We start from the raw sequence: 16444 nt of genomic DNA on the forward strand, positions 1-16444 counted from the left end.
CCTGAATTATCTGAGTGGTCATGACATAATCACCCTTGAGTCCTTAGTAAGGCAAGAGGTCAGAGAAGAGAAGGCAAAGTAATCACAGAAGCAGAGATTGGAGTCAAGTGGCCACAAGCCATGGGAGTGCTGGCAGCCTCTAGAAGCTGGAAGAGACAAGAACTTATTCTCTGGAGCTTCCAGAAGGAACTTGCCAATACCTGGTTTTAGCTCCAAGCAGCCAACAAATGCAGACACCCTAGCTCATAGTGTGTATCTTTTCCTTTAATAGGTTACAAGTCTCATAATGGTAGGAATTCTTTCTTTTTCTCAATCAGAGCCTGTGAAATGATGCCTTAACATATTGGATGCTCAAAAATGTATTTTGCATTGCAGTGAAATTAAGAATAACTGCAAATAATTTACATTGTTAAATTCTTAGCTGAATGATTTGGTATAGATGATTCAGAAAGCTAGAGAGTTGGGTAACAGTTTTAGAATGGAAATTCTGATTTTCACTTAATTGTTTTTAGGATATAGGGCTGAAATTACTTATGTGAATGTACAATCTACTCTTTCCTATAAATGTTTTTAATCCCTAACTTTTGCTCCATTTTAATATAGATAGATGCTTCCTTATCTTTTCTGGATGGTTTTGTGGCTGAAGAACTCACTCAGGGGGCAGCACCTTACAAACCTCACCACCAACGGCAGGAGGAAAAGCTTTCTCAGGAAAAAGGTAATTTTTCATGGGTTTATAAGAAGCTAGATTGTAGGATGACTTTTTTATGCAATTGATATTATAGTCATATAAGTAAATAACTAATAATATTTGCTTTTATTATCTTGAAATCTGCTTGTGACTTGTTTATCCTAATAGGCCTTTGGATAGCTAGAAAAAATGTAGCCTTAAGGTGTTTCCAAAGTCATAGGCTCTGTATGTGTAGTGCCTGAAATATGACAGCCATCCTGGAATTTTAAGAGAACTTAAAGGTAGAATTATGATGTTGATCACTGTGCTGGAGGGCTGACTATACTAGTGTGAGCATATCTGCAGAAGAATTTCAGAAAAACTGTGGTTACTATGGACTAGTGAGTTTCATTTTCATTCTGAGAAGTTTTATATATCATGTTTGTGTTAGAATGCTTCCTCCAACAAAATATCTGGTCAGTGTGAAGTTAGAAATAGCTCAGAAAGAGGAAAGAATAACTTTACATTTGTGAAATGTAAACTGTCAGGGAGGTCTTCTGTCATGATTTTGGTAAAGAGATAAAGTCATTGAGGTATTTGGTTGGTGGATGGGAAGTATGTATATGAATAAAGGAAGACAATTGAATATTATTTATAAAGGAGTTCAGATTGTTCATACTAAAAAGTTCAATGTTGAAATGTCCCTTTTTTTTATTCATTGTTTAATGATTTTGTTGAGTAATTATTTTCTGTGCTAGCCATATGATTACAACCAAAAGGTTGATCCTAAAATGAGACCAAAAAGTATAAACACTTAATAATAGGCTGGATGTTATCTTTTTGTAGAAATATTTGCTCTTTTAAGGTTTTTGACATATTGCTTAGCACAGTGGTACCTAATGGCCTAGAAAATTAAAATTCCTTTCAAAGGGTAATCAATTTCCTTTCCATTAAATCCTCATATATTAATAGAATATATGTGGGGGAGAAAATAAAGTTTTGAATTACCATTGCTTGACCTGTGATTATGTGTATGTCTACAGACCCTGTGGCATCCAGGGCATGGAATGAAACTGGAGTTCCAGAGTGGGACATATGATCCAAATGCCATATCACCTTATTTTCAAATGTCTGGGGGCCATTGGTTGCTATTACTATAATTCAGGGATAGGGTAGGAAAGGGGAGGTATAGGACAAGGAGCCTCATTCTGGGCACTGCCTCTCTTCTTCCTTAAAATTAGTTAAATGGCTGATGCAAATACAATAGATAGCCTGGAATTCCTCAAGCTAATGCATTCCTTTGCCAAGTACATTTTTATACATTGAACCATCAATAGAAATGGAGTTAAGCTCTCAAGTTAGGCTCTTCCTCTCTCCTCCAAAATCTATTTTTCAAAAGTTCTCTAAAATAAAATTGAGATTTCATGAGCTTAGACTGTGTCATATCATGGAAAAGGAAATCAGCTACAAGACAGGACATAGCAAGTGCTTAATGAATACTTGAGGAATACATTATAAAATTATGTATCTTAGAATTGGACTGACTTTCAGACAGAAAGTAAAGGGTAGGGGAAAATTAGGTATTTTCTGCCTGAAAAGTTGCTAAATTCTGGGATCCTTCAAGTATCAATCAGTTCTGATACTGACTTTATTTGAGATTTTTATAAATCATTTGCAGAGAGTAGTAGTTAAATGTCACTTTTATGAAAATGATTCTTAGCTCTTTTCTAGAAAAATGCCAAGTATATAAGAATAAACCTTAGGAGAGTATTGTAAGATACCAAGAATTGGCAAAAATAGATGAGATGGTGGGGAACAAACTAATTACCAGTTGCCACCCAAGGAAAGCATTAAAGAGTCAGTGTGAATTATTCTATTAAAACATTATTTGAAGATGTTTTAGCCCCAAGTAGATAAAACCAGTAGTAAGGGAAAATAGCAGTATAATCTTCTATTTGTAGAACTGTGGCTTTTAGAAAACCATGTCAAATTGAGATTATTATCTTTCAAAAAACAAAACAAAACAGCTGGAGATGGTCAGAGATGTATAGCCAAGTGATCAAAATATAAAGGAACTGCAGTACAAGGTGGGATAGGGAAGGAGTGTGCATATAATCAAGACTCTAAAGTCATGAAAGATACAAGCAGGTTAAATATTGAATTACTCACTTAGGCCCAGGATAGTTTGTATTTTATCTCTCACCTGGATTACTTTCAATAACTTGGCACCTCGTAAGGACCCTCTCTACCCCCAGCTCATGCTTTCTTTTCATCTGGTTAACTTGTGCATATTCATTAAGTTGCATTTAGCCATCTTGCTTTTCCTCATTCTTTCTGCATGTCATTTTTCTCCTCCTGCTCCCTACACGTATACATGCTCTTGTACAGCTAGTTAATTCTTAAAAATCTTTGACCCTTATAGTCACCTCTGGGAAATCTTGGCTGTATGTATAAAAAAGTCCATGGGAGATTCTATGAAGTCAGTTTAATCCTAGTTATCAAATCAGCATTTGGAAACTACTGATGTAGTACAAACCCTTCACTTAACAAATTAATATCTAGTTCATATAATCTAGTTAATACCCAGCCTACATCAAGAACTCAGTTCTCCTAATTATTAGTTAGGCCATTATTATTTTCTACTGCACATTGATTCTTCTGTATCATCCACTTAGCTAACAGCCCTAAGCATTAAACTTGGCAGTTATTTAGTATTCTTGGGATTCCGTGTTATTTCCTTGGAGGAGACAGTATAATACAGTGGCTGAGAGTGCAGCTCTGGCATCAGTGTACCTGATTTCTTACCTGGCTCTGTCATTTCCTATGTTTGTAAGCTCGGGTAAATGTGTGGCAGACTCTTTTCCAGTTTCCTCATTTGTAAAATAAGGCTAATTACAGAAGTTCACATTTATATTTTCTGAGATTTTTTTTATGATTGCAGAAGGCCCTTTGTATTATAATACAGACAGTCCGAAAAGATAAATGAGCCAGTTAGGATTAGTTTCACCTGAATAACATATTAGAGAACAAATAAACAAAGGAGAGCCTTATATGAGGCAGAAGATTATTGCTATTTCCTATTAAAGAAATCCAGAGGTAGGCAGCCTAGGATTGATGATGGCTTCATGAATATGAAAGAAAGGAGAGAAAAAAGGTGTTTTTTTTCTTCTGGGAGGATTTTTCCCAGGATTTTTAAAGTGCCTCATATAGCCTAGTACATAGTAATTGATAAATGGGGGGATTTTTCCCAGAAGTTGTTCACAAAATGTGTGCATAATTTCACTGGGCAGAACTTAGTCACATGGCAAAGGAATCTGGAAAAGTTTCATTTCTGGATGGCCATGTACCTAGCTAAGAACCAAGGGTTTATTACTTAGAGGAGGAGAGTGGGTATTAGTATCTGTTCTATCAATAACAATATGAATTTTCATGGCTCTGATTGAATTCATTTAGGTATACACAGTCAAAGGAATCTGAACCTCAGTGAACCTTGTTCTTTGTCAGTAGAAAGATTTCACATCAAGGGCTCCCATCAATCCATTTGGTACAGGAATGTGCCTGAGAGCATTTTGTTAAGCAAAAACATGGTCATCTCTTCATTCATAGTCCATTAAACCTTTTTGCATAAGAGCAGCTTTTCAGTAGAACTGGTTTGTCAGTTGTCCTTAATTGCATCCTTTGTATAACTTCTAAAGGCAGTTGAAAAAGGTAAAAAGATAAAAATGAAGGACTGTTATTCAGCTAATAATATGAAGACTGTAGTAGACTTAGCTATGATAATAAATCATAGCTGTCTTACTATTATTACTTTAAATATTTGATTAGATAATTACCAAAGTCCCTTCTAGTTTAAAAAATGTACTGGCTTCTAGTCTTCAATTGTTTCTATAGTGAATGGTAACTTTGGTAATTTTTGCTGTTTTTCATAAATTTTGCTTTGTTTTAAGTATGAACCTCTGTTATTGTTTTAAAATTCTAGTCCTCAATTTTGAACCATATGGACTCTCATTTTCTTCATCTGGCTTCACTGGACGACAGTCTCCTGCTGGCATTTCTCTTGGTTCAGATGTATCTGGGAATAGTGCAGAGACAGGGCTGAAAGAGTAAGTTCCTTTCTTACTAAAATTGTAAACATGGGAATGTTTAAATGTCTTTGAATGTAGAAGGGTTCCTGAAAGCTAAATTCTGCATGGGCTGTTGTTTCTGTTTATTGCTCTGAAGGTGTTGATGTTGTACAGTCTGTCCTTACACTTGAAAAGAGCTTGCTCGCTTCCAAGACAGCATAGGATATATGCACATCAGAACTTATATACCCGGGTGAGTATTCAGCACAACATTCTACATTCTTTGTAATCTACTTCTTATAACCATCTCATTGGAAAATTGACAAATACGGAGATGAACATAAAGTAAGGTGACTGACTTTACTTGAGGAAGACATTTACTTTGCTCTAAATGCTTTCAGAGCTTCTTGTCAACCACTTTGAAAATTGGTGGTGCATTTGTCTAAATGCCTTATGTGGAGCCAAGTCTTAATCCATTTTAGGTAGATTTTGATTCTGGAAATATAAATAAGTTACTTTTAGAAACAGAAGTTAGTAAAATGAATTAATGTATGTAAAGTGCCTCATACAGCCTAGTACATAGTAATTGATAAATGGCAGCTGCTACTATTAGTAATAATATCATTGTTTAATTGTTACCCAAAGGCTGAATTTACCAAGTTAGTGATCAATCTGGATAGCCTTGGTCAGTATACTGATATGACATGAAGGAATGAAAATGACTTTCTTGTTTGTAAAGGAGCTTCTTCTAAAAGAGTTCAAAAACAGTAATGGCAGCATTGTAATAAATGCAATAAAATCTCAAAGGTGACAACTTTGAAAGATGACATTTGAATTTTGAGTTCTCATATGTTCATTAAAGAGTCAGTCACCTTATTTTATGTCCATATTTGCATTTGTCAGTCTTCCAGTGAAAAAATGACAAAGTATTTATCAGAAGAATGACATGTAGATCATGAGGAATGTAGAAGGATATGCTGAATAAAATGGCCTGAGTTCAAATTCTCTTTCTTAGCTTCTTTTTCCTGCTCTGTTGATGCCCTCTGCTTTCCTAGACATTTAATTTTGCTGTTCCTAGCATGGGGAACAGATACAGTTTGTGTTGGTGAAGGGGATAGCAATTAAGTGCTCCAGACAGGAACCAGAGAGGCAAGGGAAGGAGAGACAGGAACCCTCCAAACCCAGCGAGGCGATTTAGTCCCTTTCACCTGCACAACAGATGACAGCATCTGCTTTTTTAGTATTGAACTAGGATCTGGGAGACTTGACAGTGCCTTGTAAATCATACACACACATGTACTACCCTCAGAGAAATAACATCTTGCAGAGCTGCTAAGGGATTGTATGTATGCTGTATTATCACAAAATAGAACATGAAGTGTAAATTTAAAATTTCTTTCCAAAGGGGACTACAGCTCACTCATTATTTGAGATTAGGAGCCTGTGTGGTAGTTGGTGAGGTAAATCACCTCTAGAGAGGAGACAGTGTTCTGCAGTCTGTGGCAAACTGAGAATAAGGTAGTAGCAAACCCAATTTATAATTTCTTACCTTACTCCCTATTAGGTGGCAGCACCATACCTCAGTGGGAATTCTTTAGAGCTGAATTAAAGTATATCCCTAATCTTTTGAAGGTTGCTTGGCCAGCATTTACACCTGTTTTTGAAGGGTCTGATTAAAAACAATATAAAGCTATATATACCATATAAAACCACAAATTATTATTGTTAAAATTATTGTCAAAATCCAGGCAAAGATGGCTATATTTAAAAAGACTTCTTTTACAATATTTGTCATATCATAAAGAGGCATATTTTGTATATGAAATGGCCCTCTGCTACTCTTATTTATTCTGCTTTTTAGACTATCTATATGTAATGCATGACAGAAAATACATTGGTAATAGGCATGTATGCAGATGAAATAAGCCAGAAAATCCTTTAAGATAGCTTGTGGCTCCTTTTAGGCTTTCTTCTTCTTTGCCATTTTTCATGTTGTTGTGTTGGGTTCCCTGGGAAGGCCATTCCCAGATGGCATTTAGCATGAAGAATCTTACGGAGTGCCTTTGGGAGTGCCCTATGGGAGGAAGGGGAAGAAGCAGGTTTGGGCAGAGGAAGAGGTCACAGTGCAATGCAGTGCCAGCGACAGCCTCTGCTGACCCTGTTGGGATCCCCGAAGCTAAGTGGCCCTTGAGAGTTGTCCTGAGTTGGGCCAAGATGGGTGGCCAGGACTCTGTACTTCTGTTCACCAGTCACTGTATGTGGGCTCTCCCAGGAAGGGGTGCAATCTTTGGTGAGGTGGCCCTCTGCCACTAAAGCGATCCCTGAGGGGGCTGCATTCCCAGCAGATGGGGCAGCAAGTCCTTTATTGAAAGGGAATCTGACGGAGCATCTCAGTCCTCAGCACACCTGCCTTTTTTTTTTTAAACTAGTATTTAATCATTTGCTAGTAAAACTTGGAGATTTGCCTTTTCTTTTCCTTAATAATTAAAAGATATATTCTGGTAAATGGCATTACAGAAACACTGTAACTGTGTTGTGGGCATTCATGAATCCCTTTAGGCTGCTGCCGCTGAGCATGCTATAGATGCTGAGGGTCATTGTAGTGGTTCCGTTGACCATTTTTGGATCTGCCTTTGCAAAGGCACCCAGTTTTCTTCTAAGAGATTTGACAGATAGCTAACAGTTTTTATTTTAAAAAACCTTGTTAGAAAACTCTTGGTATCTAAAAAAGAGGGATAAATGAAGATATTTGTAAAGGAACATTCAGCAGTAAAATTCATTTAAGAGGAATGGACTAATTCCTTGTTGGGCATTCTTTATTAACATTCAGATTTTCTTTCAGCCAGTTAGTACTTAATAGCATTAGTTCTTCACTCATAAAAAGTATAGCTACCTGTTTTCATTTATGGCATAACACAGAAAATCAAATAGATCATGATTCCAACAAACCAGAAGGGAATACTCATGAGTATGAATATTTCTGAGTCTTTCTTTTAGATTCATTTCATGATCTGCCTATTTTTTAATACAGATTTTAAAAATGCTATTTTGGACCTTGACAGGGATGCTTAAATAAGCAAGGATACATAGTTCTCATATGAAAACAATAGAGGCAGTCTTTGGCTGTTTCACTCTGCACTTATGATTATGATAGTCACTCCAGATTCACAGTTGTAACTTTTGGGACAACAGTAGGTGAGTCCAAATTTTATCACTACTTTAATTCTTCTTCATCTCAGGTATAAAAGGGTCAGGTATAAAAAACTCCTAACCTTCATGCTTTTACCAAAGTCTTACTTTTAAAATAAAAGTACAGTTATAATAGTTGAAAGTGTAGCTAGTGTTCACATTAGGAAAACATTTTGGATTAAAAGGAAGTTTATATTAAAAGTGGATTTGAATGTTTTTTGTTTTTTGCTTTTGACAGCATTTTATTTAGTGAACTAATGTAGAGTTAACTTCATTAAGTGATTAGAGTTAAGAAACTTAAGAGTCATTTCTGGTCTTTAACCCATCAGAATTAAAAAGAAATTTTTTAAGTCAAAGGGAAGGGAGCTAATTTACAGTACTATTTTTGGACAATTTATTCAAGCAATTAAATGATCTGAAAATTTTAACTAAGTCTAGAGTTCTGTTGCCCTAATCCTTCGGCTGGAGGGTGTGGGGGAGGCTAGCTGTAACTAGAATAAAATCTAGAGATAAAGATTTACTTCCAGCATATAGAGTCTAATATGAAAGCTGTTTCTAAAAGGCTATGGCAGTGATGTATTTTTAAAAATGCCTCAAGAAAGTAACTACTTAGCAGTTATTTAAATTGACTTGATTTCATTGTCAATCTCCTTAGGACAAATAGCTTGAAACTGGAAGGAATAAAGAAATTGTGGGGGAAAGAGGGCTATCTTCCCAAGAAGGAAGGCAAAACTGGTGATGAAACTGAAGCTCCATCTATTCCTCAAGAGAGTAAAATGATGGAAAATATAGATCAAACTATAACAAACAGGGATCAATCTCATGTCCTTGCCCAATCTAAAGAGGATAAAGAAAAGCAGCTGCTGGCATCATCGTTATTTGTTGGGCTAGGATCAGAAAGTACCATCAGTTTGGTAAGTAATCAGTTATATTCTGCTGAGAATCTGTGTGTCCTGTTTTGTACAAAAAACTAGCCATACCAAAACTCTTGGCTGTCATCTGTATACATGCTGGGAAATGGCTTCCCCAGGTTGAGCCGGCAGTGACACTTTATGTTTCTATAAGAGAAATCTGATCAGCTTAGCTTGAGTCAGATGTCTTTTTCATCCAGTCACCTTAGGGCAAGGGTCAGGGTCCAAATAAAGTTACAAGTATGACCATGGGTATTCTTACCCCTGTGGGTGGATATGACAGTTCTCAATTGGGAAGGGCTTGATGAAAATATTGTCAATAATAATAGCTCAACAGTATTAATATGCCTATGGAAAAAGTACTTCTCAAAATCGTATTTTTAATAGTAAAAAAGAGGAATCAATTTAAGTGTCTAACAGTAGGTGAATTGGGTACATAGCTCAGAGTATTACCCAACCATTAAAAAATAAATACTGCATTGTAAAATAAAAAATGACATATTGAGCAAAAAAGCATAATATAAAGTTAATTACTATTTATAATTATTAAGAAGATAAGAAACTGAAAGGAATTATACAAAAATGAAAATGATATTCAGGGATTATGATTATGATGATTTTCAAAACTTCTATGCTGATATATTATTCTTACAGTAAAAGAATGAAAAATTGGAGTGAAGGATAGGTTCTATTTTTGAGCATCTGTAGAATTTCATCTAAGTTTTCGTGTGGTGGGCTGATGAACATGCCTAGTGCAAAACTGTGATTAGAGCTTCATTTTTTTTAAGTTTTACATCATCTCAGTTCTTTCACCCTCCTCTGCCTGGGTGAAATTTTCCCTCCATTTCTGACCACACTAGGCCAGACACTAAGCAGCACTCTGCCAGTGTTTCTCTCTTTTCCAGACCCCATTTCTGTCAGACTTGATAGTCACTTCTAAGAAAAAACAAATTCAGCCTACAAATGTTAATAAGAACATATCTCAATGCGGTCTCAGTCAACATTTACAGTTCCGCAGCAGAGTGACTGCTGTTGGGTCTTTGCATTGTTCCAGCAGGCTGTGGTGAGGGTACCAGTGGGTGTTCTGGCACTGATGGGGCAAGTTCTCAGTGCATCAAGTGTCAGAGGGCACCCACTCTGTGGAGCTCTGATCTGTGAACCTCACTGCTGGTGCTGAAGGATTCCTGCCTTCTTGGCAGAGGGCATAGCTTTCAGGTAGAGTCTTTCTTAGGAGAACATTTAGGAAAGCAAGTTAATCTCCAGAGTATTTTGCGGTGGGCTTGAAATCAGAAATGTAACTAGTGTGTTTCTCCATTTAAGTTATGCTAAATCCTTTTTGTGATACTCCCTTGCTTTTCTCCCTGGCTATCACTGAAATAGTCAAGAAAAACTGGAGTGTATTTCACTGTTTTAAGTTTATAGGACCCTGAAGTACCCCTCCATCCCAGATTTTCTTTGGTCACTAGGGCAAGGCAGACAGGATTGGCACTGACTGGATATGCTCCATCTGTATCATGCATCCTTTCGGATGGCTGCTTTTCTCTAGCAATCCTATTCTCTTCCAATTTTTCTAGTATTCGAGGTTTTCAGTTATATAGATCAAGGCTATGTTGATATATTTCACTTTAGCTTAATTTTTAGGTCTGTGGTCCACTTTGAGTTCATTTAATTTTAAATTGTTTACTGTATGAATCAAGTTTCTTTTTCTCCCACCTTTATCTTTTATTTCACCTTGATTTTTTTTTTTTAGATAATTATTTTTATTGAAGGTTAGTTGACACACAGTATTACATTAGTTTCAGGTGTACAACACAGTGATTAAACATTTATGTACATGATAATTCTAGGTACCAGCTATCACCATACCAACTTGTTACAGTATTTTGACTATATTCCTTATGCTATACATTACATCCCGGTTACTTATTTATTTTACAATTGGAAGTGTGTGTGTATATATATATATATATATACATATATATATATATTTTTTTTGTGAGGGCATCTCTCATATTTATTGATCAAATGGTTGTTAACAACAATAAAATTCTGTATAGGGGGGTCAATGCTCAATGCACAATCCTTAATCCACCCCAAGCCTAATTTTTGTCAGTCTCCAATCTTCTGAAGCATAACAAACAAGTTCTTACATGGAGTACAAATTCTTACATAGTGAATAAGTTACATGGTAAACATTACAAGGGCAGTCATCACAGAAGCTTTCGGTTTTGCTCATGCATTATGAACTATAAACAGTCAGTTCAAATACGAATATTCATTGAATTTTTATACTTGATTTATATGTGGATACCACATTTCTCTCTTTATTATTATTATTTTTAATAAAATGCTGAAGTGGTAGGTAGATACAAGATAAAGGTAGAAAACATAGTTTAGTGTTGTAAGAGAGCAAATGTAGATGATCAGGTGTGTGCCTGTACACTATGTGTTAATCCAAGCTAGACAAGGGCAATAAAACATCCACGTATGCAGAAGATTTCTCTCAGAACAGGTGGGGGAGGTTCTAAGCCTCACCTCTATTGATCCCCAATTTCTCACCTGATGGCCCCCCTGCGACTGTGCCTTCACCATCTCAAGCCTAATTCTCGTCAGTCTCCAATCTTCTGAAGCATAACGAACAAGTTCTTACATGGTGAACGAATTCTTACATAGTGAATAAATTCTTACATGGTGAACAGTACAAGGGCATTCATCACAGAAACTTTCGGTTTTGATCACACATTATGACCTATAAACAATCAGGTCAAATATGAATATTCGTTTGATTTTTGTACTTGATTTATATGTTGATCCCACATTTCTCCCTTTATTATTTTTATTATTTTTATTTTTAATAAAATGCTGAAGTGGTAGGTAGATGCAAGATAAAGGTAGAAAACATAGTTTAGTGCTATAAGAGGGCAAATGTAGATGATCAGATGATCAGGTGTGTGCCTATGGACTAAGTATTAATCCAGGCTAGACAAGGGCAGCAAAACATCCACGGATGCAGAAGATTTCTCTCAAAGCAGGGGGGGTGAGGTTCTGAGCCTCACCTCTGTTGATCCCCAAATTCTCACCTGATGGCCCCCTGCGACTGTGCCTGTCTTAGGTTGTTCCTCCCTCGAGGAATCTTACCCGTCTCTGGCTAACCAGTCATCTTCCGGGGCCATACAGGGAAATGTAAAGTTGGTAAGTGAGAGAGAAGCCATATTGTTTGTAAAGGTTAGCTTTTTACTTCTTTGCAGATTTATGCCCTGTGGCTTCTATGCCCAGCACTTGTCTCGAGGTATCTTTACCACCTGGAGGAATTATGATACTCGGTAAATTCGATATGAGGCACGAATTCTATTTAAGGATTGTAATTAGGAAGGAAGAAGAAAAGCTATAGATGTAGCATATGGAAGGAAACATGGGAGGATTGATTATTTCTTTGACATATCTTCTTGTAGAGTACCTTAAGTATGTATAGGTTTTAAACTACTATCTAATTTGCACACACATATTGACATAATAGGAATACGGTGACATAAACAAAGCAAATCTATAATTACCATCCATCTCCAGTGAAGCCAAGAAAACCATTTAGGCACCCTAGGCATTTGTGAAAATTTGTCTATGATATGATGGATATTGTCCAACTGTACTTGAACAGTCTGAGAGAAGTCAGACAAATTAAAGCAGCCCATTTCTGGGATCTGTTCACATCCCATATGTTCTTTTAACCGTAGATAGTCTATAGTCATAAGATTTTGGAGTGCTACAACTTGCACCCCTCCCAACTCCTGGTTGAGTTCCAACAGTACAGATCCGGTCAAATACGTTGTCTCACTGTATGAACATGCCAGCCTAGACATCTCCCTCCTCATTCCTATGGCAAGTCCAGGAGACGGTGGGCTGGATGCAGCCAAAACCGCAACATCGTCCGGATCCCTGTGGAAGCTTTTTGATGATCATCCCCCGGCACAAGTCCTCCAGAGAGTGCTGATGCCGGAAGCTCCTCCTCATATCGTATCTTAGTTCATTTTCTGGGTATCCAAGCTAGGCCTTGATCTTCTGCATAGAAACAAACAGACCTTTTGCCCACACTTTGACATGCCCTCTATACGACTGTGCAGAACTCATTGGAGGTCAGCACACAGTAACTGCTTTTTTTTTTTTTTTTATTAAGAGAAAGGAATATTATCAGAAAAGAGTACCTCCATAGCTGATCATCTGACACCCTTTAAGTGATCAACATTAAGGATATTTAAAGCACGCTTTGATCTTTGATTTACCAATAGTTTTATCCTATCAAGGAGTAATCCCCCTTTTCTTTCTTTCTTTCTTTCTTTCTTTTTTTTTTTTTAATTTTTGATCTGCACGTACATGAAGAATACTATGTTTACTATGCTCTCCCCTATATCAGGTCACCCTAACAACCACATTACGGTTACTGTCCATCAGCTTAGCAAAATGTTGTAGAGTCACTACGTGTCCTCTCTGTGTTGTGCAGCCCACCCTCCCCTTTCTCCCTTCCCCCCATGCATGCTAATCTTAATACCCCCCTTCTTATTCCCCCCCCCTTATCCCTCCCTGCCCACCCATCCTCCCCAGTTCCTTTCCCTTTGGTACCTGTTAGTCCATTTTTGGGTTCTGTAATTCCGCTGCTGTTTTGTTCCTTCAGTTTTTCTTTGTTCCTATACTCCTCAGATGAGTGGAATCATTTGGTATTTCTCTTTTTCCGCTTGGCTTATTTCACTGAGCATAATACTCTCCAGCTCCATCCATGTTGCTGCAAATGGTTGGATTTTTCCACTTCTTATGGCTCAGTAGTATTCCATTGTGTATATGTACCACATCTTCTTTATCCATTCATCTACTGATGGACACTTAGGTTGCTTCCAATTCTTGGCTATTGTAAATAGTGCTGCGATAAACATAGGGGTGCATCTGTCTTTCTCAAACTTGATTGCTGCGTTCTTAGGGTAAATTCCTAGGAGTGGAATTCCTGGGTCAAATGGTAGGTCTGTTTTGAGCATTTTGATGAACCTCCATACTGCTTTCCACAATGGTTGAACTAATTTACATTCCCACCAGCAGTGTAGGAGGGTTCCCCTTTCTCCACAGCCTCGCCAACATTTGTTGTTGTTTGTCTTTTGGATGGCAGCTATCCTTACTGGTGTGAGGTGATACCTCATTGTAGTTTTAATTTGCATTTCTCTGATAATTAGCGATGTGGAGCATCTTTTCATGTGTCTCTTGGCCATCTGTATTTCTTTTTTAGAGAACTGTCTGTTCAGTTCCTCTGCCCATTTTTTAATTGAGTTATTTGTTTTTTGTTTGTTGAGGCGTGTGAGCTCTTTATATATTCTGGACGTCAAGCCTTTATCGGATCTGTCATTTTCAAATATACTCTCCCATTCTGTAGGGGTTTTTGTTGTTCTATTGATGGTGTCTTTCGCTGTACAGAAGCTTTTCAGCTTAATGTAGTCCCACTTGCTCATTTTTGCTGTTGTTTTCCTTGCCCGGGGAGATATGTTCAAGAAGAGGTCACTCATGTTTATGTCTAAGAGGTTTTTGCCTATGTTTTTTTCCAAGAGTTTAATGGTTTCATGACTTACATTCAGGTCTTTGATCCATTTTGAGTTTACCTTTGTATATGGGGTTAGACAATGGTCCAGTTTCATTCTCCTACATGTAGCTGTCCAGTTTTGCCAGCACCATCTGTTGAAGAGACTGTCATTTTGCCATTGTATGTCCATGGCTCCTTTATCAAATATTAATCGACCATACATGTTTGGGTTAATTTCTGGGGTCTCTAATCTGTTCCACTGGTCTGTGGCTCTGTTCTTGTGCCAGTACCAAATTGTCTTGATTACTATGGCTTTGTAGTAGAGCTTGAAGTTGGGGAGTGAGATCCCCCCTACTTTATTCTTCTTTTTCAGGATTGCTTTGGCTATTCGGGGTCTTTGTTGTTTCCATATGAATTTTTGAATTATTTGTTCCAATTCATTGAAGAATGTTGCTGGTAATTTGAGAGGGATTGCATCAAATCTGTATATTGCTTTGGGCAGGATGGCCATTTTGACGATATTAATTCTTCCTAGCCATGAGCATGGGATGAGTTTCCATTTAATAGTGTCCCCTTTAATTTCTCTTAAGAGTGAGTTGTAGTTTTCAGAGTATAAGTCTTTCACTTCTTTGGTTAGGTTTATTCCTAGGTATTTTATTCTTTTTGATGCAATGGTGAATGGAATTGTTTTCCTGATTTCTCTTTCTATTGGTTCATTGTTAGTGTATAGGAAAGCTACAGATTTCTGTGTGTTAATTTTGTATCCTGCAACTTTGCTGTATTCCGATATCAGTTCTAGTAGTTTTGGAGTGGAGTCTTTAGGGTTTTTTATGTACAGTATCATATCATCTGCAAATAGTGACAGTTTAACTTCTTCTTTACCAATCTGGATTCCTTGTATTTCTTTGTTTTGTCTGATTGCCGTGGCTAGGACCTCCAGTACTATGTTAAATAACAGTGGGGAGAGTGGGCATCCCTGTCTGGTTCCAGATCTCAGTGGAAATGCTTTCAGCTTCTCGCTGTTCAGTATAATGCTGGCTGTGGGTTTTATCATATATGGCCTTTATTATGTTGAGGTACTTGCCCTCTATTCCCATTTTGCTGGGAGTTTTTATCATGAATGGATGTTGAATTTTGTCAAATGCTTTTTCAGCATCTATGGAGATGATCATGTGGTTTTTGTCTTTCTTTTTGTTGATGTGGTAGATGATGTTGATGGATTTTCGAATGTTGTACCATCCTTTCATCCCTGGGATGAACCCCACTTGGTCATGGTGTATGATCCTTTTGATATACTGTTGAATTCTGTTTGCTAATATTTTATTGAGTATTTTTGCATCTACATTCATCAGGGATATTGGTCTGTAATTTTCTTTTTTGGTGGGGTCTTTGCCTGGTTTTGGTATTAGGGTGATGTTGGCTTCATAGAATGAGTTTGGGAGTATTCCCTCTTCTTCTATTTTTTGGGACACTTTAAGGAGAATGGGTATTATGTCTTGTCTGTGTGTCTGATAAAATTCCGAGGTAAGTCCGTCCGGCCCCGGGGTTTTGTTCTTGGGTAGTTTTTTGATTACCGTTTCAATTTCTTTGCTCGTAATTGGTTTGTTTAACTTTTGTGTTTCTTCCTTGGTCAGTCTTGGGAGGTTGTATTTTTCTAGGAAGTTGTCCATTTCTTCTAGGTTTTCCAGCTTGTTGGCATATAGGTTTTCATAGTAGTCTTTAATAATTCTTTGTATTTCTGTGGAGTCTGTCGTGATTTTTCCATTCTCATTTCTGATTATGTTGATTTGTGTTGATTCTCTTTTTCTCTTAATAAGTTTGGCTAGAGGCTTATCTATTTTGTTTATTTTCTCAAAGAACCAGCTCTTGGTTTCGTTGATTTTTGCTATTGTTTTATTCTTCTCAATTTTGTTTATTTTTTCTCTGATCTTTATTATGTCCCTCCTTCTGCTGACTTTAGGCCTCATTTGTTCTTCTTATTCCAGTTTCGATAATTGTGATGTTAGACTATTCATTTGGAATTGTTCTTCCTTCTTTAAGTGTGCCTGGATTGCTA

At 37.0% G+C, this 16444-nt stretch overlaps 1 protein-coding gene across 5 annotated transcripts in view; it reads left to right on the forward strand.

The window, feature by feature from the left end:
* Positions 1 to 16444, forward strand: part of AP4E1 (adaptor related protein complex 4 subunit epsilon 1) — a 65973-nt gene that overhangs the window by 37467 nt on the left and 12062 nt on the right. For all 5 annotated transcript variants that reach the window (XM_073211846.1, XM_073211847.1, XM_073211849.1 and 2 more), the window contains 3 exons: positions 604 to 718; positions 4650 to 4773; positions 8579 to 8837. In XM_073211846.1, the coding sequence (XP_073067947.1) occupies positions 604 to 718; positions 4650 to 4773; positions 8579 to 8837 (498 nt within the window). The remainder of the gene's footprint in view (positions 1 to 603; positions 719 to 4649; positions 4774 to 8578; positions 8838 to 16444) is intronic.

Source organism: Manis javanica, chromosome 8 (assembly GCF_040802235.1).
Source record: "Manis javanica isolate MJ-LG chromosome 8, MJ_LKY, whole genome shotgun sequence".
Taxonomy (NCBI): Eukaryota; Metazoa; Chordata; class Mammalia; order Pholidota; family Manidae; genus Manis; species Manis javanica.